Below are 25,335 nucleotides of genomic sequence, written 5' to 3' on the forward strand. Positions count from 1 at the left end.
CTTCAGAAAAACTGGCACAGTGGACCCCTCTGTTCCTAGGCATAGGTCATCTTCCCAAGATAATTAGATGGAATGTATCCTGTCTGACCTTCTGCTTCTGCAAGCCACCATTCTTTGTTGCCACTCAGGTCAGAAAACTTCAGTATCCTAACCTTCTGGTACTCCTGAAGACTCAGTTCCTGATCATTTCTTGCTTGAAATGCATAAACAGCATAGAAGGTCTGAAAAAGGAAAGCCACAAAAAAACCCCCACAGTCTGAATCCAGAAATGTAGATACAACTTACACAAAGTATTAATAGGAATTCTGTATACAGAAAAGGTGTAAGAATGCGTATGAACCAGCATGCAAACTGCATGGTCTGCATGGCCAAAATAAAAATTGTAGGATCTGAGGAATTCTACATGGAGAGGTAGAAATCAAGCTCTGAGACCTCAGCACCTTACTATGCTACTGTTTCAGCTCACACCAAGTGGCCTTGGACTGGATGGAGAATTTTTCCAGCAAGGGTTCCTGAGGGAGAAAAACCTTTCCTACAGCTCCTGTACTCAAATGTGGCACGAGTCACTTCTGTCTCCTGCTCATCAGCATTCTCCCAGCTTTTCTGTCAAGTGTAAGTGGGAAAAATCCCCCAAGCTGAGCTCTTTTGCTGGTTCCTGCTCCACAGGAGAACCTTGAGGTGCTGGATGTGGCATGGAGTGGTGTTTTTTCTGAGACAGGACTGCAATTCATGGTTTTACTGTTTAACTTCTCCTACGTCACAGCTATTTAAGAATGACAGAGAAGAGAGGATAACACATTCCCATGTCATACTGACAGATTAGTGCCAGTCTTTCTGGTGAAAAAGGAAACCATTTAAATTATAAGCAGTATAATCCCAGAGCTGAAAGAGGAAAAACCAGAAGATGGGCTCAGTGGGTGTCATACTTACATGCTGATCATCCCTATCCTGAAGAGCATCAGTCTCTGTGCCATTAGCTGTGGGATTTTCACAGAAGTGAAGTGATGAGCTGCTGTCACTCTTCTTATGCCCACGACTTCGTGTGCTGCTGTCAGCAGAGGTCCGTGAAGACACAAAGAGGCTGATATTATCAAAATCATCATCACTGAAGCCATTTTCTGCTACATCCTTCTGCGCTTTGGCTGGATTGTAAGGCCTCAGGAAGGAGGAATACACATACCCTTTGAGGTCTGAAAAGCAGAATAAAGAAAGAAAGTAAGAAAACAGCAAAATGCTGCTGGAACTCTTTCAAACCCCACCATTTTATGCAGCTGTCCACATGACAGAGGCAAACAGATGAGTGAAAAGAAATCAATATCCCAGAGGGAAGCTGGTATTGGGATGCTTGTGCAGAGAACTTACTTCCTGTGTCAACAAGCCATCTGCTTGTACTTCCAAAGGGGTCCTTTTGCTCCACAACAGCCACCAGTTCTCCTTCATGTAAATCAATATCCAGCTCCTGTGTGGCATTGCACTTGCGCTTCGCTTGGTGCAACACCTCTGTGCTGTAGGTAGACAGCAGCTTCCACCTGTGCTCTTCTGTTTGGCGTGGGGATTCGATCTGAAACAAAAAAAAACCCAATTATGCACTGGGAAGAATGCTGAGGCCATTTCTGGAGCAAGACAGATGAATAAAAAGCTGCATGTGGCAACTGACTGTTTTTACACAGCCCAAGGAGTTCCTGAAGCAGCTGTGTGTGCAAGCAAACTTGTGTGCAGCAGACCTGTCCAACTGCTAGAGCAAAAGGTGAGCAATAAAGGGCAGATTTTAAAGAAATGTAGGAATTGCACTAATTAAACACCTCTTAGTCTGTCCTCTGCACTCAAAGAGTGGCATTCTGTATGTGAACTGTTACTTAACTGTATTTTCATAGCAATTATCTTGGAATCCCCATGTCATATCACAAAAAAAAAACCCATAAAAAAATCAGCTGAGGTGTGCCAGGGTCACCCAACAAATTGCATGATATAAGGCATTAGGCAAAAAAAATCACTGGTACCCAAAAACTTCGCTTTTTGTGTGAATTTCCCTTGCTAAGTAAAGACAAGGTGCCATCAGCTCCTGGAAGCATATTCCTGTACATCTGCACTTGGGTTTTATTTATTTGTTAATTTTATTTATTTATTTATGTAAGCTAGACCCCTAAAAGCTCTGGAATTGTCTGATAAGACTGGGAGCCAGGAGGACAGAAATTTCCTGGTGGATTTTCTGAATCATTTGCAGTGGGGTTGTATCTGTGTGCATGTGTGTGGGAATGCCTCTGCACATAAATTCTGAATTTGGATCACTGTATGAGTATTTAACAAAAGAAGTAATCAAGGTTTACACATACAACCTTAGAGTTAACATGTGCCTAATGACCTAAGGGCAACAGGAGGTAATGCCAAGTGGATTTTCAAAAGACTAATATGAAAACAGAGTGAAAAATCTTCGTAATTTACTGGTCAGTGAAACAGCTTCATCCTAACAACCTGATTCAGACTTCCCATGAAGTAACCAAGCCCAAGCCTCTAGGTGGCATAAAAATGGATTTGTTTTGAAAGCAAACAAAAGAGGATGCTTCATAAACAATTAGAATATGGGGAACTCACCAGAGAAGGGACAGGTTTCTTTTTTTCTAAGCTCAATTTTCTCTCAATAAAGGCTGCACTGGTGTTTTCTTTCACAAAATTCAGCTTGTGAACCTCCTCCATCAACTGATTCTGCACTTCACAGATGCTTGAGGAGGACAGCTGCAAACACAAAGGTGGGTTAGAGCTCATGAACAAAGTGGTAGGGAGATTTGAGAGAGCAGATTTGGTTTAATGGGTTGAATGCTGGAAGACAGAAAATCTGACAAGTTACTGTTTTCTGCAGGGCCCATGGGGTGCTTGGGATGAGATGGAAAGAAAAGAAAGTTCCTTGCTTAAAGGAAGTTGCTAATGGTTGCTATTAGATTTTAAAGGCATATTGATTTAAATTAAATCACTAAAAATATTTTAAGCAGTGATGGAAATGAACAGCCTTGCACTTGTGCTACTGAGCCATCTGCTTTCAGATGCAAATGTGCATCTCAGCAGCTATCAGTGGCCAACCTCCTGTAAGGCCTGGAGTAGTTTACAGCTGTGTGTTTGTGCCACCAGGTTGAAAATCCTCGGGTAAGCTGAAGCTCTGTCTGTGGTGCTAGATTAAGTGGGTTTGGTCTATGCATAACCCCACATCTATTTGCTGATGTAAACAGAAAAAGAAAGTAATTTTGTAGGCAGATCCTCACAGAAAACAATGCTCAATACAATAGCTTTCAAAACATGAAATGTTCAAATTACAGGGATGCAATTTCTTCATGTGGGAAAAGCTTTCATTTTCCCATTACACTGTGCAGCTCTGTGTTTTTTGATCCTGACCTTGCTCTCTTAATTTTTCTTCTGCCCCTGATGATAAAGAGCTGTGTTCAAGCCTTGACAAAAAGGAATCCTCCAGAACTGCCTGGATACAATTTGTTTACAGTTCAGGAGAATGGATTTAGAGCTGTGGAAGGCATTGTTGCAGCTGTGTTTCTGTGGCAGTTCAAGTCCCTCTAGGCAAAATTACAACTAAACAAACACTGTGTGATTCTTGTACAAACTAAGAATAATATCTCAACTTTATAATTTTCAGGTAATTATCATGGTGCCCAGAAAGGGTAGAGTGGGCTGGAGGAACTAGATCTTTATATTTTTGGCTAGACAAACCTATTCCTTCCTGCCTGCAGGATGTCCTGCAGCATATTTGGAGTTAAAAGCCATTTGCTTTTCATAGAAATTATTTCATCAGGTTTCCTGACCTGTTTCTCTTTTCCAGTCATCTGTCAGTCTAGTATGTTCATATATTTTCTTAGAATTTCTCTTCCTGCATTTTCTGGGCTTTTCAGAGTAGACATTAAGAAACAAAGACTAAAATGCTAGCAGCTGGCTCCTTTTTGCCTTACTGTAATGTTCTTGCCATTACTGTCACTGGAACAGCTGGAACAGCTGCATCAGGACCATTCTCAATGAAAAGTCCAGGCCAGACAAAACTTAAGCTCAGAATTAATCTTTGCTGAGCTTGCAAGGAAAAAAACCAACCCAAACCCAACTGTTCAGCAGAACAAACATAATCAGTGTAGCATGCAGGGGTGTGTCCTACATATCTCAAGCAAAACCATATGGAAAAAAAAAAAACAAAGGCAGAGCTACACTTGTTTCTGATGTACTTACTGGAACAGGTACCACCACAGCAGAATTTGACTGAAGTGCTGCACACATAATATTCCTGATGAGGGTGATGAAGCAATGAAGGCAGTTCAACACAATCCTTTTGGCTGCTCTGTTGAACACTTGAAGTTCTTCCACCAGCTGTGCATTTAGAGCCTCATAGTCTTTCTTTGCTAGGTCCAGCTCTTCCCCTGGTGACCTCTGCAGGCAGCAGTTGTAGTCCAGCAGCTTGTCATAGCGCTTCTGGATGAGCTTCTGAGGGCCTGAAAACAAGGCCTGCAGTGCTGAGAGAGGAGTCAGAACAAGCTTGTCCAGCTGAGCCATCTGGAAAGGTAGAAAACAGACCTCCTTTAGGCATACAATTCTTTAGACCTAGCTATAGGTTAAGCCTGTGAAGCAATCTGTGCATGGCTCTTCACAAAGCATTGCTGCCAGAGGTGGCTTCAGGCAGGGACTTGGCATCCCCTTCTTAACACTGCACAGGAGAGGTTAACAGGTTTTAAGTTTAAAGTGTCTGGTTGGGCACTTGGAGCATGCAGCCTGTGGTATTGTCCTTAGTGTGTTTCCACCAGGCAAGTATTGGTGAAGTGGTTCAATAAAACTGGGACTTCCATAGCTGGAAGGACCAAGACAATAAAGTCTGGAGGCAACAAGGTCTTGTTAAATGGCAGTATTGCAGTCTTGAATACTACCAAAGATTTTTTTTTTTTTTTTCTTCCCCTCTGGAAACAGCTGTAACTCAATTCCTGTTTAAGCAAACACAAACAATCACTTGATTTGATTAAATTATGTTATGCTTGTTGGTTTTATCTCTTGTAATCAACAAAATTAGACACCTGGTAAAAACCCAACATCTTTCTCAGAGTTTTCCATTAGCGTCTAATTGTCTCAAGGGATTAATATTGCATGAAATAAAATTTATTTTTGTGAGTCACTTGCTCAAATACAGCCCAGGCTGGTAGTGAGTGAAACTCATCCTCTTAAAGCTCTTGGACGTTCTGTGTGAATTAAGTTGCTGGGCTGAATGTGAGAATAAAAGAGCAGCTGTTCCTCTGTTCTCAATAACACACCACAGTGGAAGACATATCCATTTTAGCACCAAAATTGCTTGCCCAAAGCCAAGACAGCACTGGCTTGATAGTTCCTACTTTATTTCCTTTTTTTTTTTTTATTTCTAAAACTGCAAATGCTGGGTAACAAAAGCAGCAGAGCAAAGATTCTGCTGCTTTTGTTTGAAGCTCAGGTAAAATGTGCAAATTTAGCACAAAAATTTCAATTTAAATCCAGGAATTCAGCTTGAGAAGTTTCCTTTAGCTCTCCTAGGGAAAACACAGTGCATTTACACTGAGTTTTGTCTTCTTTCGTACAGAAACTCAATCAAAAAAACCCACTCAGCTTTCCCAATAGATTCCTGAGGGTTTTTTGCTCTTTTCTGTCCTGAGTCTTCTTCCCATACACCTGTTTTCTCTCACACACACACACACACACTGAGCTGTGTAACACTGGAGGTTGCATCAACTTACAAGGTCTTCACAGAGATTTGCAGAGTTGTTCTGTTTTTTTGAAGAATCATTGGCTTCATCTTTGTCCTGCAAGATTTCCTGAAACCCAGTTATATTCTGTGCAGCCAGATGTATGGAATCCTAGTGAGAAGATGGTATGAAGATGAAAGTTTTATTACAGTCTGTTCTGATATACTGCTTTCACTCATGCAGATTCTGCAATAGTACTGATGGAATCAGAAATGTTTTCTATCCCTGGCATTTGTGCTGTTTATTGTGATAATATTTCCCCATGTTTTGTCTATTTTCAAAAATAAAACTACTTAACAACACAAGGTAGCAACAGGATAAAGGAATGAGTCCTAACATCCATCTTTTAGTGCATTTTCATTCACATGGCTGCAATTCAGTTCTCCCATCAGCAGCAGAGGTCATTTTAGTGTTGTGCTGTAGACAGACCTGCTTAGAATTAATAGGGTGTTGCCTATCCAGTGACAGAAATGTGTGTTAAACAGCTTATGGACGTGGTTTGTGGCCACAGTTTTTCCAGAAAAGGCCTGTACCCACCTTTAGGTGTTGTGAGGAGAGTGAAATGTTCTTCACACACAATTTCACAGTCTTCTCTAAACTTCGAAACAACTTTTCTTCCTTATTAAATGTTTGATCTTTTACCTAAAATAGATGTTTGCACTGTTATTTTGGCAGCTTAAAGGAGCCTGCCTAATGAAAGGACTGCCCAGAGTGCTGCTAAAAAACCCACAAACCTTCCCTGAGCTCCTCCCTTTGAAAATATAACAGACTGACCCTTAATTCTCACAATCTCCAGTTTTAATCTAAGAAAAGTCAAAGGCATGAGGCAACCCAACAGATGATTTAATGTTTAATCCTTGTGGAAACTTTATTGTGCTTTATTGTAGGCACACCTTATGTATGCCAAAAAAAAAAAAATCATCTGTGCCTTGTTTCTCAGTTTCAGGAAACAATGTTTAAACTGTAAAATATTTTTATGTTTTGGCCTGATTTCCCTGGGTGCTCACTTGTGGGTGCTGGGGAGATTTCCCCCAGGCAGGCTGTAGATGGAGCTCTTACCTCTAGAGCAGCTCCAGCTCTTCAGCTAGAAACCTCAGCAGCTGGAAATAAGCTTGTATTACTTTTTCAGACTGGATGAAAAAAAAAAAAAAAAAACGAACCTGAAAATATGTTTATTTCTGCCTACCTCTTACATGAGGAATTTCTGAGAAATCTCAGGTCTCGCTTTTGGTGGCCTTGCTGTAAGGGTCACAGCGTGTTTCAGAGATGTTAATTGGGAACTTTCTAAGTCTAATTATGCAGGAGAAAGGTCTGAATCTTTTAACAGATATATCCGGATTCTAATATGATTCTATAATGTTTTAAGCTTAATTAAAAAACAAAAGAAAACAAACCCCCAGAAACCATAAGGCTCTAAAGGAAAAAAAAGAAAAGGAATGTCACATCTGCTCTGAATCAAATTTAACTCCCTGTTTTTCTCTGATTTTACAGCCTTGCCAGTGTTCCATTCTGAATAAAAAAATTTCCACTGTGCAAATAAATGAACAGAAAAAATAAATGTAGGTAGTTTGCATCAGAGAAAGGGGGAAACCACTGAATAAAAACAAAGCAGGAAAAAACAGCACGTATCTTGTAAAGTCACATCTAGAAAGGCAAGTGACCTTGCATAATCAGCCATCTCATGCAGTGAGGTGCACTGAATATAATTTTCAAGGTCAGTTGTAATTGATTTTCTTTGAGATTTAGATTTAAGCTTTCCTGAAAACATCCTGCTAGGTTTTGAATTACAACCTCAAAATTAGGAAGGAGAGCTTTATTGTTGGCCACCCAACACCCACTGGACTTATCACAGGGTTCTTTGCCTCTGGTATTTTTGATAGTTCCAGGTCCTTACACATGTGGAGGCAACCCCACAAACCCCAGGACCTTTCTGAATCAGAATTATTCTTCATCTCCCCTGGCAGATTCAGAACCTGAATGTTATGATGCAGAGCAGGATGGACCAAACACGTTCTCAGCACTGACAACTATTGGCAGTCTGTCCATTTAAATCTGATCTCAGGCTGAGTTTCACAAAACTACTGGTCACTTCCTCTCTGCTGTAGATGAGAAGTTTGAGAGACTCTTAAATAATAAAAAGGCAAAGGTGGAGGACACATTTATGCTGTTTTCTATTTCAATCACAAAAGATCTTTCCTGTGCTCCGTGGCAGTCAGAAAATTATAAATGATGAGGAAAAAAAAAAAAGCATCACCACAAACCCCATTTCCAACATGTTTTTAAAAATGCCCAGTGCCAAACCAGAACTGAAGCTGTCACTGCAAATCTGCAGTTGGCTGAATAAGTACCTGAGGTTCTCCCCCTGTCAGTATTTTCAGGTGGCTGGTCACCCTCTTGGATTTCTTGCTAATGGAGTGGATATTCAGTCGAGAAAACTTTTCTTTAAGGGTTTCATCATCATCATTCCTCTTATACTTCAGCACTGCAGACAGAGAATTTCATGACACTAATAATCTGTATTCACAGGGCTTTTCACAGGGATGGGCACACAAATATGAAACCATTTGAGAGCAGACACTTTGATGTCACTTGCTGTAATCTTGTGAAAGTACTTGAGATGATGAAAACCCTGTTATCACTGCTAGCCTTGGGAAGAGTGAAGTTAGGGCTGCAGCATGGCAAGTCTGTAAAAATTGCTATCACTGCATCTTAATTACTTTCAGTGTTTGCAACTGCATTACAGACAATGAACATGGATATTCTTTGAATTCCTTCACCATTTTCTTACTTCTGGAGTTAGCAGGCAGATAACATAGCTGGCTGAGGACAAGTGACATCGAGGCATCTGTTACCTTCTGAAACCCAGCATATTACACAACTTGGGTAGCACCAGCCAGAACTGTTGTAGTGATATGACTGAGTTGAAATCTCTCTTGTAATTGCCTGGCCAAACTTCCTAAGATAGAAGAATTTACTGTGTCTTTTTCTTACCCAGATCTTTCCTCCTTTTAAGTTCATTGATGTTCACATTAATGGTTTTCATAGCAAAAAGTGCATCTTGTAGCACCTTGTGGTCAGGGTGAGAAGCAGGAGTTGAATTCAAGAGTTCACAGAGTAACAAGGGATATTTCATCACCCGTTGCACTGGTTTGATCATCAGGGATCCCATGTCCATTAGATTTGGCTTTCCTCTAGAACATTTATTAAAAAAACTGTTACAAAAGGAGACATTCCTCGAAGACAAAACCTTATTTCTGTCTAGTCACTGAAGCTGCTGCCTTTTGTGTCCTTCAGTTGAGTTTTTAACTACAGAAAATATCAAAAGCAGAGTAATACTTTCCACTGAGTCATTGAAGTGCAATAACCACGAGTCAGAAAACCAAGACACATCTGCCAGGGAACATGGGCCCTGGCAAATGAAACCTTCCTTCCTCTCACCCCCTCAATGAGACACACATCACAGGTCTGAGTTTTCTGTATTTTCAGCAATCTACCAGACTATTGCTTAGACATGACCTCTGAAATGGTCCCACTCAGTCTGAGGGTGCATGTGGTACAACTTACACACCACAACACCCAGGAAGGGAGATGTAGGTGGAAGAACGAGGAAGAGGAAGGTTAAGAAATGCATATGAATGGTGCTAGAACATCCTGCTCTGGCCTCTCAGCCTCCAAATTGCAACATCTCTCTGCTGTGCCCAGTGACTGCTGCATCCCTTCGTACAGCAGCTCTCAACCTGTCACAGTGACCCCTAAATTTTACTGTTTTCTACCTGAGGATTTTTTTTGCTGGCTGCTATTAGGTTATTTCTAACCATGCCTGAGCTTCCAGAGGCTGCCAGATCTGGCCCAGGGAACTGCTGCATGTACAGGATGTTCACTCAGGCTTGATCCAACCTGCTGGAAGTCACCTGGGGTGGCAGAAGGATTAGGGGAGGGAAGTCATAGGTCATAGAATGGTTTGGGTTGAAAGGGACCTTCAGGAGATCATCCAGTCCCAACCCCCTCCATGGGCAGGGACACCTCCCACCAGCCCAGGTTGCTCCAAGCCCCATCCAGCCTTGGACACTGCCAGGGATGGGGTAGCCACAGCTTCCCTGGAAAACCTGTGCCAGGGTCTCACCACCCTCACAGTAAAGAATTTCTTCCTCATGTCCAACCTAAATCTCCCCTCTTCAAGTCTGAAACCATTTTCCCTTGTCCTCTTCAATACACAGTCATGTAAAAAGCTCTACCCCAGCTTTCCTTTAGGCCTCCTTCAGATATTGGAGGGTTGCTACAAGGTCACCTTGGAGCTTCCTCTTCCTGAGGCTGAAAGTCACAGCAGTGTGAGGGGCAGTAACACAGAGCAGGTTTTCCACTGGCATGCCCAAAAAGGCTGCTTGGGAGGGGAAAAGGTTGTTTGAGGTTAACCATGCAAGAGTTAACAGTGGGTGAGGAAGGATTTCTGCACGTGGAATAACACAATGTAGAAAGAAAGTACAAAATCCAGGGAACAACCACTCAGGTTTGCAGGCTGACATCTATTGTTTTGTGCAGCATGAAGAGTAAAAGAGGGGAAAAAAACCCAACACATTCATTCCCACTTTCATATGTATAAAAAGTACAAGAGCCAATCCTGACTGTGGACTAATTAACTAACAATTTGAATGCCTTTGAGGAGAGACATCTGCATATTTAAACCATCTCTCTCACACAGGCATTATCTGTAAAAAAGTTATGCATGAAAAGAATTAACAGTAGATGCCTTTTAAGGCTTCTTGATGTCCCAAAACCTTCTCATCATTTCAATCCCCCTTATTTCCCCTGTATCCTACATTAAATATAGGGAGCTATTTCCCCTCCTTTCAGCTTCTGGCAGCAATAATGAAGAAAGAGGAAAAAAAAAATCTGAAATTGTTATTGTTTTCTCTGAAAAGCCCCATGAATGCAAATCTACAAAAGCTGCCTCATGAATGGAGAAAATCTTCAAGTGTCTTCTCTTTATGCAGTTGCACTTTGGACAGCTGCCCGGGTGATAAACAGCCCCTCTGTTCCCATATCTGCATGACACAGCCTCGCAATCTGGCGGGAGAGATAGCAGGTTTGTTATGAGATAATGACTCCCTGGGGCACTAGATGCCACCAAGTTCAACTCATCTCATTCTCCCCAGGAAGATGAGCTGATGAGAGCCACTCTCCCTGGACAGGTCCCCTCTGCAGTGCCCCCCAAAAGGAGGCACCGGGCCGGCGGGCAGGACGCAGCCCCCGCCACGCGACTACAACAGGGGACAAGGGCTCATCACATCTATTGTGCAGAAAATGAAGTTGATTAATTCGTTTGTGAGGCTACTTCAGCCTTTCCCCTCCATGTTATTGTGAATTGAGCAAGTGTTCTAGGTCGTGTGTAGCCATACTGATCTCATCACAAATTATTACCCAAATTATAGGCAGCTGGCTTCGTTGCAGAGAGCTTCAGCTTCGTATCCTCCCTCCTCCCAACCAAAGTCACAAACACAGAAAGATCCACAGAAAGATTCCCTCCTGTTTAAAAACCACGTGGTGGTGAGCCAGACAAAGACAGGGGATTTGGGATCTAGTTTTGTTGGCTCTTATTACCCAACCACCAGGCCCCGTGGGAAGCTCAATGGGCAGCAGGGTACAGCAGGGCTGAGGGCTGTGTCATGTTCAGCTTGGCAGGTTCAAAATACTATGCAGGCATCACAGGTTGCAGCATGACTTCAAAGTCTCAGGCTTCATGCTTTGCCATGCACCAGCTCATTTTAGTAGAAGAAAAGACAGGCAAAATAATTCCCTGTGCTGTAAGACCCTCGTGCAAAGCCAGGGAATTCACTGAGGCTGCACAGTTGTTAAGCCAAGCAGAATTTAACCTACCAAGCTGCTAGCAAAGGGCAGCACTGTCTGGTATTTGTGTAATTGTTTTCTTGATCATGCTTGAATGAAAAGCAATCTGGGAGCACCAACTATCACAGATGGTTTGAGGTGAGTAACACTGTATTTTTTTCCAGCTCAACATTAACAAGATTTTGGGGAGGGCACAGCCTTGCCCAAGGGTTGCTGAGACTCTGCAGTCTCTATGATGAGCAGAGTTTGGGGTAACACTGTATTTTTTTCCAGCTCAACATTAATAACATTTTTTGTGGCATAGTTCTGCCCAAGGGTTGCTGAGGCTCTGCAGTCTCTAAGGTGAGCTGCAGGGGATGGCATTTCTGAGAGAGGAAGGCAAACACCCTCATACCAAGTGGGGTGGGCAAGCTCAGGAACAGTCCTGCAGCTAAACCTGGCTCACTGCACTCTGCACAGCTTTGTAAGAGCCAGTTTAAACTCAGAAAGTGAGTTGTTGTATCCTACACTCTGCCAGAAAATGTTTGAAGGGGAAAACTGGGCATTCCTTGCTGACAGTGCTATGCAAAGCAGAGCAGCCAGTCTGGTGCTACTTCTATATCCATGGTTGTCTCACTTTATTTTAATTGTGAATCTGGATATTTTGTTCCTCTTGAAGCCCTGCTCCTTGGGAGACAGCAATATGTAACAATGTCCCACATCAAGCCAAAATGAAGAAAAACTATTTCCTATCCTAGACTAAAGCTTGAAAACCCTAAGTGTAGAATTGCAACATGAAATCATTCAAAGTGTATTTTTCCACTGAGCTTATTCCTAATGTCCTGATTAACAAATTCTCTGACTTTACAGATGTTCCTCTCCTAGCAATACAGAGCACACTTGCTCTTTTCTCTCTTAGCATTTCTCTCTAGGGTAGCATTAATCCAGCTAACCTCTCCTCTGGCCTCTCCCTGCAGGTAACTTCAAGAGATGCTGCATTTCAACAATCCCAACCTGCTGGATGTCCAGAAACTGCAGCTGTGATAAACTCTCCCTTAGAGCTTTTTAAAGAGGCTACTTTTGGCACAGAAGTCCCTGAACTGCAAGTTATCAGTGGCTGGGTGAGTGTTCTGGCAAAGGGCTGCAAGGGGCTTGTCCTCTCCTGATATTCTTCTAGCCAGAGGGAATATCTTTGTGGATTTATCATATAGGACTACCAAAGGGGTCATCACTTTAAAAACAGCTTTACCTGTGAACCTAACATATCTTGTGGCCTATGAAAAATTCTTTTAAGAGTCTCTGAATTTCAAAGGCTGACACTATTGACAAAGAGCTCTTGTAGACCTCAGACTGCTATGCACATTCATAAGACAGCAAGGTGATAATGAAGGGCTCCAAATGAACTGGCAACCAAATTAAGTAGCTTCATAAACCACAAGTTTTGAAAAGATACTGCAAAGCTAATGCAGTGGTAATTAGAAAGCTGGACAGGCTTAGGGAAATTATAACTGAGTCTTTATCACACGTGTCCTGGAAAAACCTATGGGTTATACTGACGCTTGTGTTCCTAAAATTTCCATGTGTGCAATTTAAGCATATTGAAGGTAAATTAAAGACATTTTAAAGTTTATTTTACATGTAAGAAAGGCATAGTACTTACTCTTCCTCATATATCTTCCTGTAAAAGAGAAGAAAACAAAGCATAAGTTAGATTCCTCCCAGATCAGAGGCCAAATTCTCAGATACACTTCAGTGACACGGAGTGGTCATAATTGGCCACCTGAATTAGGTTTATGGCTGCCATGTGTCAGCAGAACTGCACAAAACAGCCAGAGGATACTGGTGAATCTAGCCCTCTATCTTTTTGAAAGGACAGCCCCAAAATGAGAATGAGTTGTCAGAAACCTGGCTTTGGCTGTGGGACCCAGGTAATGCTGTTAAAAAAAGAAAGTTTGGATCACTGTGCTAACAGCAGTAACATTGAGTTCTTAACACAAAAAGTAAAACTAAGCATTCTTACACTTTACATGTATACCCTTCTACTCCCCTTTAAATAGAAATGTATTTCTAAATGAGAAATGCACTTCAGCTTTTTAGGATATAGAATAAACGGAGCTGTGAAGTTTTTTGTGGGCAACACATTGACTGAAACCTCTTCAGTGTAGGATGGTGTTGATACATACACTGCAGGGATGTACAGTTGTAGTCTGGAAGCACACAAACACGCACAGAGGATGTTTTGCTCATGGCAGGAAATAATTCCAATGTCAGGGAACCAAAATGTCACTCCATCCCTGCAGCAGCCTTCCCTGACATCACACTGTCAGCCACTGCTTTTTGACTCCCTGCACTCTTACCTCCTTGCCCACCAGTCCCTAACTGAGCATTTGGAAAGCTGATGCTTTCACTGCTTCTGCACTGTCAGCACTGTGTGTGATTATAAAGTCCCTTTGCCTCTGGAATAGTTGACCCAGCTACTTCAGGCTGAAAGCAGAGCAGGTAGTTGCCAGCATCCTTTCATTTTTACCAGCTGCATTTCTTTGGCTAAGCTACCAAACAACAGCCCCAGTTTGCATAATTGCTGCTGCTGAAACACAGGGCTCTACAGCATTTGGATTTGCACATGTCTCCGAGGCAGGCACCTACATTTTAGGATGGAGTTTCTCCTCTTCAGTCAACAGGAGAAACAGGAATCTCGCATGGCTAATTAAATCTGATTTGTCTGTACAGATGTGCAGAGTGCCACTCTCAATTTGCTCCTAATATAAAGCTGTTCTTCACGTGGCAGATATTACTTATCTGAGAAATAGAAGCCCCTGCTACCATTAGCACATTCTATTTTTTTTAATGGAACAATATTCTTTCTAAGGGAAAGAAAAATTATTTAAGAAGTAAACATTTTTCAAGAGTAGTAGTCACCAACCTCCACATTTATTATGTCTCACAATGGAAAACTGCCTGTAACTTACTTGCTAAAAATTCTGCATAGTTTTCTTCCTAAGGCAAGTATTCTTCAATCAGTATTAACAGGTTTAGGTGACACAGCTCTGCATTTGAGTATGTACTTTCAAGCTTTGATACTTGAACTGTCTGTAGTCTTTGGGCACTGGAAAAAAAACAAGCATGCAGTATAGAGGCACCAATGCTTTTTTCATTGGATCCTGTTTAAAGGCTAATCAGGAAAAAACAAGACAAAACAAGGCTTCATTGTGAGGAAGGCTTTGTCACTTCCTGCTAGGAAGGGCTACAATGGCTCAGCACAAAATATCCTTTCTTTTCACAAATCCCAGCTGTGGTGTTGGAACAGGAGTTCCTCTTGCTGGCTCTGCAATTCAAGTGGCAGCATCCATCTTAGCATACATATGGACCTTATCTTTTATCTGTATTTCCTTCCATGCCCCCTTGACTCAGCAGTTGGGATGAGTGAGTGACAGTAGCAGCTTCTCTTGATCAGCCAGAAAAGACTACTGGAGGCATCAGCAAGTCAAACACCCCTTGGGGGAGATACCTGGCCATCCATTAGCCTGAAAGACTGCATTTATATGAAAATCTGGTTCTTTCAACTTCCAGGGTAACTAAAGCCTAAATACCCTGCACATCTACTTCGTTATGCATTCAGTAACTGGACGTGTTGCACACACACACAAAAAAGCCTTATTTTCAATACAAAGTACAAACTTCTCTTTTGATTTTGTTAATATTTTCCTCCACTGCTCTTTCCACACTCCCCTTAGACATACTTCCCTTCTCTTAAATCTTAATACACCTCTGCAGATTGATCACTAACTAGGGTGGGGGTGAAGTATCTGTTGTTAAAGTACACTCCATTACTGGGAGTAATAATGGGCAGCATGGGCCTTTTCCTGGAGCTGGAGCTAAGCTTCTGATCTGACAGACCATGGTGTGTTCCTTCCTGACAGTTCTGTGTGATGCTTGTGGGAAAGTGAGGGGGCAAGAGGATTTCTGGGAGGAGAATCATTTTCCATGCAGTGGATAAGCTGGTGCCCTCAACCAGCTGTGGGAGGAAGCTAAGCTGGAGGGAGGTTATGGTATTCTGTGGCATCCCCAGTTCTCTTCACAGTTTCCTGAGGGGCTGCTGTTGGAGGCAGTGGCACAAAGCAGCTTCCACTGGTGGGACCTGGCAGCTTGTTCCAATGCTGATTGCTCTCAAATAGCCATATCATGAGGGATCCAGAACCACACAGCAACTCCAGATCCCTGGGGCCCTGCAACGGGGGCCCAGAAACAGGAGTGCATGTGAATTGTGGTGTTTTGGGCTATTTTAATTCAAGAAAGAGAATCACTGAAGATGAGGGCAGCATGTTTCCTAGAAGCTGGGCAAGGTGCTCCCAATAGCCCATGATATGATGCAGCATTTTTTTGGCCAGCATGGGGCAGTGAAGCTAAGGGAAGAGCAACCTTTTTTGTGCTACTTTTGGCCATCTTCGAGAGAAAGAAATCTAATCATGGCCCCTGGCTTGTCATCTTTTCATGAAAGCAGCATAAGCCAGGGCTCTCAGCAAGCCTCATAAACCTCCAGATTTACAGGGGACCTTTCATCTACATCCATTTAAAATGTTCCCTGCCAGGCAACCGACTGTGGATGGAAATCATCATTTGAAAAGATCTTACTTTAAGGACTGTACACAGTGTCTTAAATGCTGCTTCAGTTCTTCATCCTTTTCATAGGATTCCAGCATGGTGTGTGCATCATCGTGGCGATAGCAGTAGATTTTATATGTGTCTTCTAGTGGGCCTTTAATCTGCAAGAACACTTCCCCTGTTAAGGAGAAAAACAAAGCGTGTCAAGCCAGACAACAGCATCACAGAAGGAGTTTTATTATTCCACCACATTAGCCGTGAGCTAAAAAGGCTGACTTCCACTTTGCTTCCCTTAGAAACGATCCTGCGTCTTTATGTGCATTATTTATTACGTGTCTTTCTCAGCTGCTCATCTTTGTCATAGCCAGGCACCATTATATCAGTGTTAATGCACAAAAATTCCCCCAGGAAAAGGCATGAAATCTCTATGGCCCACACTCCTTCATGCACAGCCCCCTCATTCACTGCCCCAGATTAATGCCCCTTCAGTGGAAACCACACAGGAGAGCTCACCTATTAAGGAGAGACCATTTCTGTGTGGTGGTCTGGCAGGAGGGATGAATGTAAGCCTGATAATTCTCCTTTTTTACTTTTTTTTTTTTCCAATCAAGTATGAACCTAAATAGGTTATAACAGGAATAATGACTCCATCTCCCATTAGCCACTTAACTTTTATCTGTTTTGCAAAATCCTGAAATGGAGATTGTTATGGATTAGAACAGAGATTTTTCTTCACGTGACAGAGGAACAACTTCCACTCTTCCCCTAATTAAATAAAACCAGTGTGGATCACAGCCATTTTTTAATAGTATTTAGGTTTATATACAACTAAAAGAGGAAAACATTTCCATTTCCAGACCCCTACACCACCATTTTCCCCTAAAGAACTGTTATGTATTTCAGGGGCACTAAAGTAGTCCTGCACCCATCTCCCATTTAATTTTGGTGCCTAATTCAGCCTAAAATTCCTGTGTTGGTTGCTGTGTATGTAAAAAATATTATCTGAATGGAGAAGGCAGCTTCATCTCTCCTGCTGAGGTATTAACTTGGTTCTTACACCCTTGCATAGCAGCATCTGGTCAGCATCATTGGGAATGCATGTAGTAAACACCAGAAATGGTGAAAATTCCTGTCTTGGGCATTCCTTGAAAATTGCATCCATGTAGCAACCAGTCCAGTGATTTATAAACATTTCTGCTGAGTAATAGCAGTGATTAGGAAAGTTAAAAGCTAGAGACCACGTTAATTGGGAGCTCCCCATTCATTTGCAGGGTGAGTGCCAAGCTGCCAGGCATCCTGCATGCTTCATCCTGACCAGAGTGGGCTGTTTCATAATACATTGCATTGAGCTGCTCCATCTTAAAGTGAAAAATGATTCAGTTACCACAGTAACACAGCTCTGGATTTCTTCCCCTAGCAGCCAAGGTTAACTGGGCTGTCTGATGCATGTTGGTTTCAAGGTGCAAATAAAGGAACAAGAGTGACAGAGCTAAGACCACATAAATTCATTTTAGCTGCTGTAAGGCCACAGTCAGAAAAGCACCAGCATCCAGTAGTTAAATGCTCTTGAGCCCTCTGTCTTCATAGAAAGGTTTGGGTTGGAAGGGACCTTAAAGCTCATCCAGTTCCAACCCCCTCCATGGGCAGGGACACCTCCCACCAGCCCAGGTTGCTCCAAGGCCCATCCAACCTTGGACACTGCCAGGGATGGGGCAGCCACAGCTTCCCTGGGAAACCTGAGACAGCACCTCACCATCCTTAAAGAATTTCTTCCTAATGCCTAACCTAAATCTCCCCTCTTCAAGTCTGAAACCATTTTCCTTTTTCTTCTCACTACACACCCATGTAAAAAGTCCTACACCAGCTCCCTCTTCTCTGTCTTGTGGTTAATGGTAATGCTGATGGCTACCAACACCCACTGCATCCTGAATTTCCCATGAACTCTCTATTCAGACCTTTATTAGCCAGTGGTGTAAGGGGAAACCTTAATAAGCTTTCTCTTGATCCTGCTCCCTGGGTGCCTGGTTCTCAGTGGTGCTGAGCTCTCACAGTTTTCACTGACTTTAAGCAGAGCTCCAGGTGCTTACCGTGGCCCATACTATGCCAAGCCCTCAAGTGAGGTTGCATTTTCAGTAGCAAAAATACAAGCTGCAGACTTAGAGCTCATTTCAGCATGTACTAGAGGCTTGAAATTATAACTCTCTTCTCCAGAACGAAAGAGATGAGCAAGATCTGTTCCCTGATATACTGTGCCACCATGACAGCTACTTTCATTGATGCTCAGTGAGGGGAGAAATCATGTGCTTGATTTCATGGATAAGGCATTTTAAAAGCTGACAGATTTCTTAAGCCTAAGACCCTTCTTGGCTCTGAGCCATATGGACTGAATGAGATGGGCTTTGGGAGTATCACTGTGGGATCTTCTTTATGGACCAGAATCAAGCTGTGTTTAGGCACAGCTTTAAAAATTTGGAGTCTTTTGCACACTCTGACAGATGCAAATCTGCCTAATGCCTCTTAAGTGTAGTGGCCATCAGTCTCAAAGAGAAAATCCTAGGAGGGAGGCTTGAGTCACAGAAACAGTTTCTCCCAGTGATGTGTCCTGTGTGTTCAGCAGTGGGAAAGGGTGGAAGAAGAGGTCTAACAGCTAAACCTCACTATGACTGAGCTGCCTTCTAAAGTAAGATATTTCAGTGCAAGAAAACCATAAACATTTAATAGAATGTTTGGTCAATGTTGTTAAACAGATTCTCAGTCTGCTTCTTCTATATACTGGCATTAACAAGTTGTATACAGGTTATTGAGATCCTGAAGACAAAACTATCACCTTGCTGTACTTCTAGAGGATGATAAACTTACTGCTTATAATAGTGATGCAATTATTCTCCCTGTGTTAGTCTCAGCCTTTGGAAGCCCATCTCACAGCTCACTTGTCATCTTTTGCCTTGCTATAATTGAGTCAACTTCATGATCCACAGTCCCATCCATGGTTCTTTGTCTGATTCTGGAGAAATTCACCCAACTAGATGGATGAAATTTACTTCTGGATATGGCAGGAAACTAAAAGGAACTTCTCACTCCTGGCTGTGAGAAGGGCACTTCCTGCTAGAATAGAACATTGCTTATTAAAGGTCTGACTCATCATGATGCACTTCTACTGAAACACTGCCAAATAACACAGTTGCATCAAAATATGTTAATCTGTTGCTTTAGCAAACCAGACTGATACAAGCTAGGATTAATACTTTTCCCAAGCCTCAGGTGCTTTGATGTCATGTTTCTTAGTCAAATGGCATCCAATCATTTTTTACCCCTTTGTTTTCAAGAAGATCCTTTCTATAACATGGTTACTGACCTGTGGTCAGTTTAGGAAAAAAAGGACCTCTCCAACTTCTGAATCACAGCTGGAAGCTTCTTAAACTAATCTGGTTGGCATGGCAAGTTAAGAATTCTCCCCTGATACCTTCAGGTGGATCACATACTGCCTATGCACTAAAGAAGTTATGGGAGAGGTAACTTGTTAAATTTCTGTGACAGAATCCCAAGTAAATAGATGACAGTCTTAACATTCATAGCCTGATCTGCAGAATCAGGCTGTGTGTGACTGTTGTGACACATCCAGGGGCAATCAGCTTGCTGAAAATAGCCATGATTCCTACAGACATTCCTACACAGATTGTCACAAATTTCATATTCATTTCACATCCTTTCCATTTTCCTTTCCATTTTCCTTTCCATTTCCTTTTTCCTTTCAATTTCATTTTTCCTTTCCTTTTTCCCTTCCTTTCCATTTTCCTTTCTTTTCCTTTTTCCTTTTTCCTTTTCATTTTCCTTTCCCTTTTCCTTTCCTTTCCATTTGCCTTTCATTTCCATTTGCCTTTCCTTTTTCCTTTCCTTTTTCCTTTCCTTTCCTTTCCTTCTTCCTTTCCATTTCCCTTTCCTTTTTCCTTTCCATTTCCCTTTCCTTTTTTCTTTCCTTTTTCCTTTCCTTTTTCCCTTCCTTTCCTTTCCATTTCCTTTTTCCTTTCCTTTTTCCTTTCCTTTTCTTTTTCATTTCCTTTTTCCTTTCCTTCTCTTTTTCCTTTCTTTCCTTTCTCCTTTCCTTTCCATTTTCCTTTTTCCTTTCCTTTCCTCTTTCATTTCCTTTGCTCTTTCCTTTTTCCTTTCCTTTCCTTTCCTTTCCTTTCCTTTCCTTTCCTTTCCTTTCCTTTCCTTTCCTTTCCTTTCCTTTCCTTTCCTTTCCTTTCCTTTTTCCTTCCCTCTTTCCTTTTTTCTCTCCCTCCCTCTCTCCCTTCCCTGCAACACCCAGACAGATGGGAAAAGAGCATCATGACCATCTGAGTACAGCAGAGCAACTCCACAGGTTTCAGATGTCATTTTTCCTGGGTCATTATCAACACCTTGTAGCACCTTACCCTCTGGGAGTGGTACCAGTTCTGTCTGATGGGGGTAGAGGAGAGCAGAGTGTTGTGTCTATCCTTTCCCCTAGCTTTGTAAAACTCAAGAACACAGTAAACATACCGATTATTTGCATGGGTGGTTCCACATCTCTTGTGGCTTCTTCCAACAAGGACAGCAGTTTGGCTGATACTTGACAGACAGATTCAATGTTGCTAAACAAGCCATCCACATCAAAGCCAGCAATCTAATAGAACACAGATATTAAGCAGCTACTGATAAAGGACAAAGAAGGACATTGTGTATTACTGACCTTCTCTTGCTAGGCCCTGAGTGTTCAACACTCCAGGAAGCACCACTTCTGCAAAACCTCATATAAACATCCTCCTTGTGACTTCAAGGACACATAGACAGTTTCTAGATTAGTATAATATGGTTGATGCAGTTAACAAAGGGCATGTTATCAAGTGCTATTAACATTATTTTGATCTATTCCCAATCTGAAAGTGTTTACCTGGGAAGGAAATAAATATTATCATCTGAATAAAGAAAAGATCCTTAGCTGGCTTTGAAATGTTTGTTTACTTTCCCACTGAGGAACAGAGTAGATGACAGTGGGTTTGATTCTCTAATTACCAATTACTAACAGAGGCCACTACATAAACTGAGACCTTGGCACTTTGGTGCCAGCTTCCAGGTACAAAGACCTGCAGACAGTGGTACTATTTTAAGTACTGGTACTTAAAATACTTTAAGTACTGGTACTTACTTAAAATAGTGGTACTATAAATCTAAAAATACAGTATCAAGACCATATAATCTCCACTAAAACACATTGATAATTCTGTGCTTGGGTGTACAAAGTCGACGTCAGTGAATTGCATCAATTTACACCAACAGAAAATTTGGTTCCATGCACCTATTCAGTTTAGAGCAAGTAAAAAATATCTGCAAGCAGAAAGTGAGTGAGTTGAGATCCCTCCCTTGTCCTCCACCCCCAGGTTCTTACCTGCTTGTCCCTCAGGGGCTGGATCACTTCCTTGATGCAGAGATCCAGGTCACTGACATAGTCTTTCTCTGTCTGCAGCAGTTCTGCAATGATTTTCACCCTCTTGGCCATCATGCCCCTGCTGACTTGTTCCTCATCCTCCTGTAGTGAAGTGGCAGGGGTTGAGGACCCCACTTGTGGGGCCATTTTTTCTGTTTAAAAGAGGGAGATTTGTGAGGAGTATCATGATCCCGGGTTCTCACCCACCTTGCCCTGTGTGACTGTGAAGGAAGGTAACCAGGGCCTGTTGGAAACTCCCAGATCACCATGGGGAATCAAAGCCAAGAAGCACTGGAAATGGTAATCCCAGATCAGACTGTGTCATCCCATCTCCTTCCTTTAAAGGGGGGATGTGAGTTTGGCAAAGGAAATGATCCATTTATCAGTAAAGGGACAACCCATTGTTGGCTCCCCAGGCTTTGATGTTCTGTATGAGAGCAGAAATTTTCCATGGAGAACAGGAGGGTCTTGATCCTTGATCTGTGATCCCCTGAAATTCAAAGACAACTGATGCCCTTCTGCTCCTTCAAAAATATTCTCAGTCTGACATCTGGTTTTATGGTTTGGAGGATGGAAGAAAATGTGTTCCTATGGAAGAAAAAGGCTGTTTATGTTTACCATAAATAAGCTTCACTTTGCACTGTATGAGGTAATGCTGAGCCTATTCAAGGGAGGCTGAGGGCTATAGGTGCTGGAAGACAAAACTTTGACATGAAAACAATATTCCTAACTATGATGGTGAAACCTGTAATTCTGTTTTAAAAGATTTCTTTGAAAGAGGGAAAGGACTTACAGAAGAAGATGGGAAAACCTCTTACAATCAATAGCAAAGAGATCATTTGGATCAGGATATTCTTAATTGTATTTCCATATGTAAGACCTAGAGCATCTGATTTGTTCCAAATCCTTGGAAATGCAAGCAAGTCTTCTACAGAAAGGTCATTTATGTATTCTACAGGACCTGCACACAACCCACTTACCTGTAATGATGATCTTCCCTTTTAGTGGTTTGTGAGCCAGCCTGCAGACATCATTGTCAGCTGTACAAAGGGCACACTTTATCAGTGCACGCTGACAATCTGTGTTTTTCACTAGAAAAACCACCCAAACAACCAACCAAAACCAAACCAAACCAAACCAAGTGAAAGATTTCAGAGGCTATTCTGGTGTTTCCCTGCTAGCCACAAGATGGTGCAGAGTACCAACAAAGATGGACATAGCAGTACTGCTCTCTGATAGCCACTACTGAGTGCATTGCTGGTGCTTAAATTGATTGTGAAAGGTGGGGTCCTGAGCACTCAACTGAGCATCAAACAGTGTACAGCTCACCCAACCATCACTGGCCAAGGCTGTAGGTGGTAACCAAGAGCTGGACGTGAGGGAAAACCAAGCAGGTTACAGGAGAGCTATAAAGCTGAGAGCTATAAAGCATCTTACAGCAAATCCAACTTGTTGTCATCCTCAGCCCCTTCTACAATTATGCTGATCACTGACATTCAGACAGGGAAGTTTTGTTATTAATCCTTCCCCCCTCAGGTTTTCTTGTGAGACTGATGTGACCACAGGTATTGTGCAAATAGCTACTTTGGGGACTGCCTCTATACTAGTAGCTTTAAAAAGTGAGGATAAGGAACCTAAACAGAGGAGGAGGAACTGGGATTTTTCTGATTTTTTTGCATTTAGATACACTTTTAAGTTTTTAGCCTTGAAGGCTGTATATAACACAGGCATGAACATTTTGTCCTTGAGTTTTTACAGAAAATAAGAGAAACATGATGAGCATGTCTCCCCTTCACAAGGCTATCAGAAGAATTAAGAATAAGCTGAATCTTTCCCTAGTGAGTCCGTGCTGATGTGAGTGCACAGACTGCACAGGTGCTCACCCTGCTGCAGAGCTCATCCACCAGAGGTGCTGTGTGCTGGAAGGAACAGACTTTGCCCTTATTTTAGTGAGGAGAAGAGCAGAATTGGTACCACTCTGCAGCTCCCCCTGAGCAATTTTCTGCCAGGGCTGCAGACTGAGACCCCCTTGCCTGCTGCTTGAGTGCCAAAATGGCAGTCACTTTCCCCTCTAAAAACTTACAGTATGTTACTACATTTATAAATTCACAAGGAACCACAAGAACAATCCATTTCTGTTACATTGCTGCCACAAAACCAGCATTTTTCTTGAGATTGGTGGTGAAAATGTGTGTGTCTGTGTCTGTCTGTGAGAGTTCAGGGCAACCCTGAGAAGATGCAGAGTGGGACAGATGTCATGGAAGATCTCAAAGTGTTGTTTCATCTCAGATGCAGCACTGTGATAGTATCAGATGAAAACTGAAGGTAAACACAAGATGCTGTGCAAAAGAATTTTCTAATCTTTTATTCTGAGAGTAGGGGAGGACCAAAGCCACTGTATCCCACTTCAGGCTTGAAGCTGCAATCCCTTGAGAGGCTGATCTTTCAGTTTATGTCATTAGACTGCCCTGATCAAATCTGACTCTTGAATTATGTCAGGGCTCATCTATTATCCTTATTGCATGATAGATAATAATTCCAGGAAATAAAAACTATTCTCAACAGGAAGAAATAGCAGTGAAAAAATGCTGTTTCCTTATAGGAAACATGTGTGGGTTTTTCAATAAATGTATCCTTTTGTTAAAGTAACACAATTTTCCATTTTCACTCAATATGTTCACTTTTTCATTTCAGATGTGTCTGTCTGCATAAAATGTGGCAGCAAGATCCTGAAGTGATGATTACAGACAAAACCTATGATTTCATGTTCAGCTGATTTCTTTTTACCAGTCTGAGAACTTCCTTAAATCCTTGTGGTGTAAGTAAAAGTTTAATAAATGTACAAACAGCAAGTACATATCTGGAATATTAGCAAATTAATTTCTAGCTGGTAACATGTTCCAGCCCCAGAACAGTTTGAGAGAGAGGATTAGCAGGAAGAGACATTGCTGAAGATTAACCAGTTACAGATAGAATTTGGCTCTTTTGTCCTTAGAGACTACAGTTTTAGGAAAAAATAAAATGTTGATGAATGGTTTATTAGACAACTACATCTTAAAGTCAATTTACAAATGTGATTTTACATAAAAGCTTACCATTTACAATGGTGCTTTTAGTAGGCATAGAAATGATAAGTAGAAATTGCAGTATTTGCAATTGTTGCTTTGCAATGTCTGTTTCCTGCAGGAGTGGAACCTTTCTGGAGGACTTGGCTTTGCAGAGGAAGGTGATGACTTTGGTTTTCCAGCTGTGTATTGAAGAACACAGCTCCAGCTGCATCAGAAAAGAGGTTGACTATGTGATGATGACATGGACAAAGCAGCCATATGTCTTACAGAAACACTTTCTTGCAAGTGTGAGGTCTAAAAATATCCCCCAGATGGAGACATTCAGCAATGCAGTGAGAGCGTGGAAGAGGAGAGCCTGAAATGTGTAAATGCAGCAGCTCCCTTCTATTGGGGGGTCCACAGCAAGTGACTGGAGGAGCAGCCAGAGCAGGTTTACGAGGTCTATGTGAGCAAATGTCCTTGGCTCTCCCACCTAGAGACTGAGCAGCTTAGAGAGGTCTGCACTCTCCATCCTTCCTCCCAGGTAAGATCATAGAATCACAGACTGTCAGGTTGGGAAGGACCTCAAGGATCATCTGATCCAACCCTTCTGATATTATTGGTTATATGAGATGTCTCAGCACACCCTTGAGCTGAGACTGAAAAATTTCCA

At 42.1% G+C, this 25,335-nt stretch overlaps 1 protein-coding gene across 1 annotated transcript in view; it reads right to left on the reverse strand.

Moving 5' to 3' along the window:
• Window positions 1-35: 35 nt before the first annotated feature.
• The window catches only part of ARHGEF38 (Rho guanine nucleotide exchange factor 38), a 31,300-nt gene continuing 6,000 nt past the window's right edge, over window positions 36-25,335 (reverse strand). Inside the window, exons 2-14 of the mRNA XM_008505065.2 lie at window positions 21,577-21,767; window positions 20,691-20,814; window positions 16,200-16,347; window positions 13,228-13,245; window positions 8,736-8,935; window positions 8,093-8,226; window positions 6,282-6,386; window positions 5,736-5,855; window positions 4,216-4,536; window positions 2,593-2,733; window positions 1,363-1,561; window positions 931-1,190; window positions 36-221 (exon numbers count right to left, since the gene is read on the reverse strand). Coding sequence (XP_008503287.1) covers window positions 36-221; window positions 931-1,190; window positions 1,363-1,561; window positions 2,593-2,733; window positions 4,216-4,536; window positions 5,736-5,855; window positions 6,282-6,386; window positions 8,093-8,226; window positions 8,736-8,935; window positions 13,228-13,245; window positions 16,200-16,347; window positions 20,691-20,814; window positions 21,577-21,767 — 2,147 coding nt within the window. The remainder of the gene's footprint in view (window positions 222-930; window positions 1,191-1,362; window positions 1,562-2,592; window positions 2,734-4,215; window positions 4,537-5,735; window positions 5,856-6,281; window positions 6,387-8,092; window positions 8,227-8,735; window positions 8,936-13,227; window positions 13,246-16,199; window positions 16,348-20,690; window positions 20,815-21,576; window positions 21,768-25,335) is intronic.

This window comes from Calypte anna, chromosome 4A, assembly GCF_003957555.1.
Source record: "Calypte anna isolate BGI_N300 chromosome 4A, bCalAnn1_v1.p, whole genome shotgun sequence".
NCBI classification, from domain to species: Eukaryota; Metazoa; Chordata; class Aves; order Apodiformes; family Trochilidae; genus Calypte; species Calypte anna.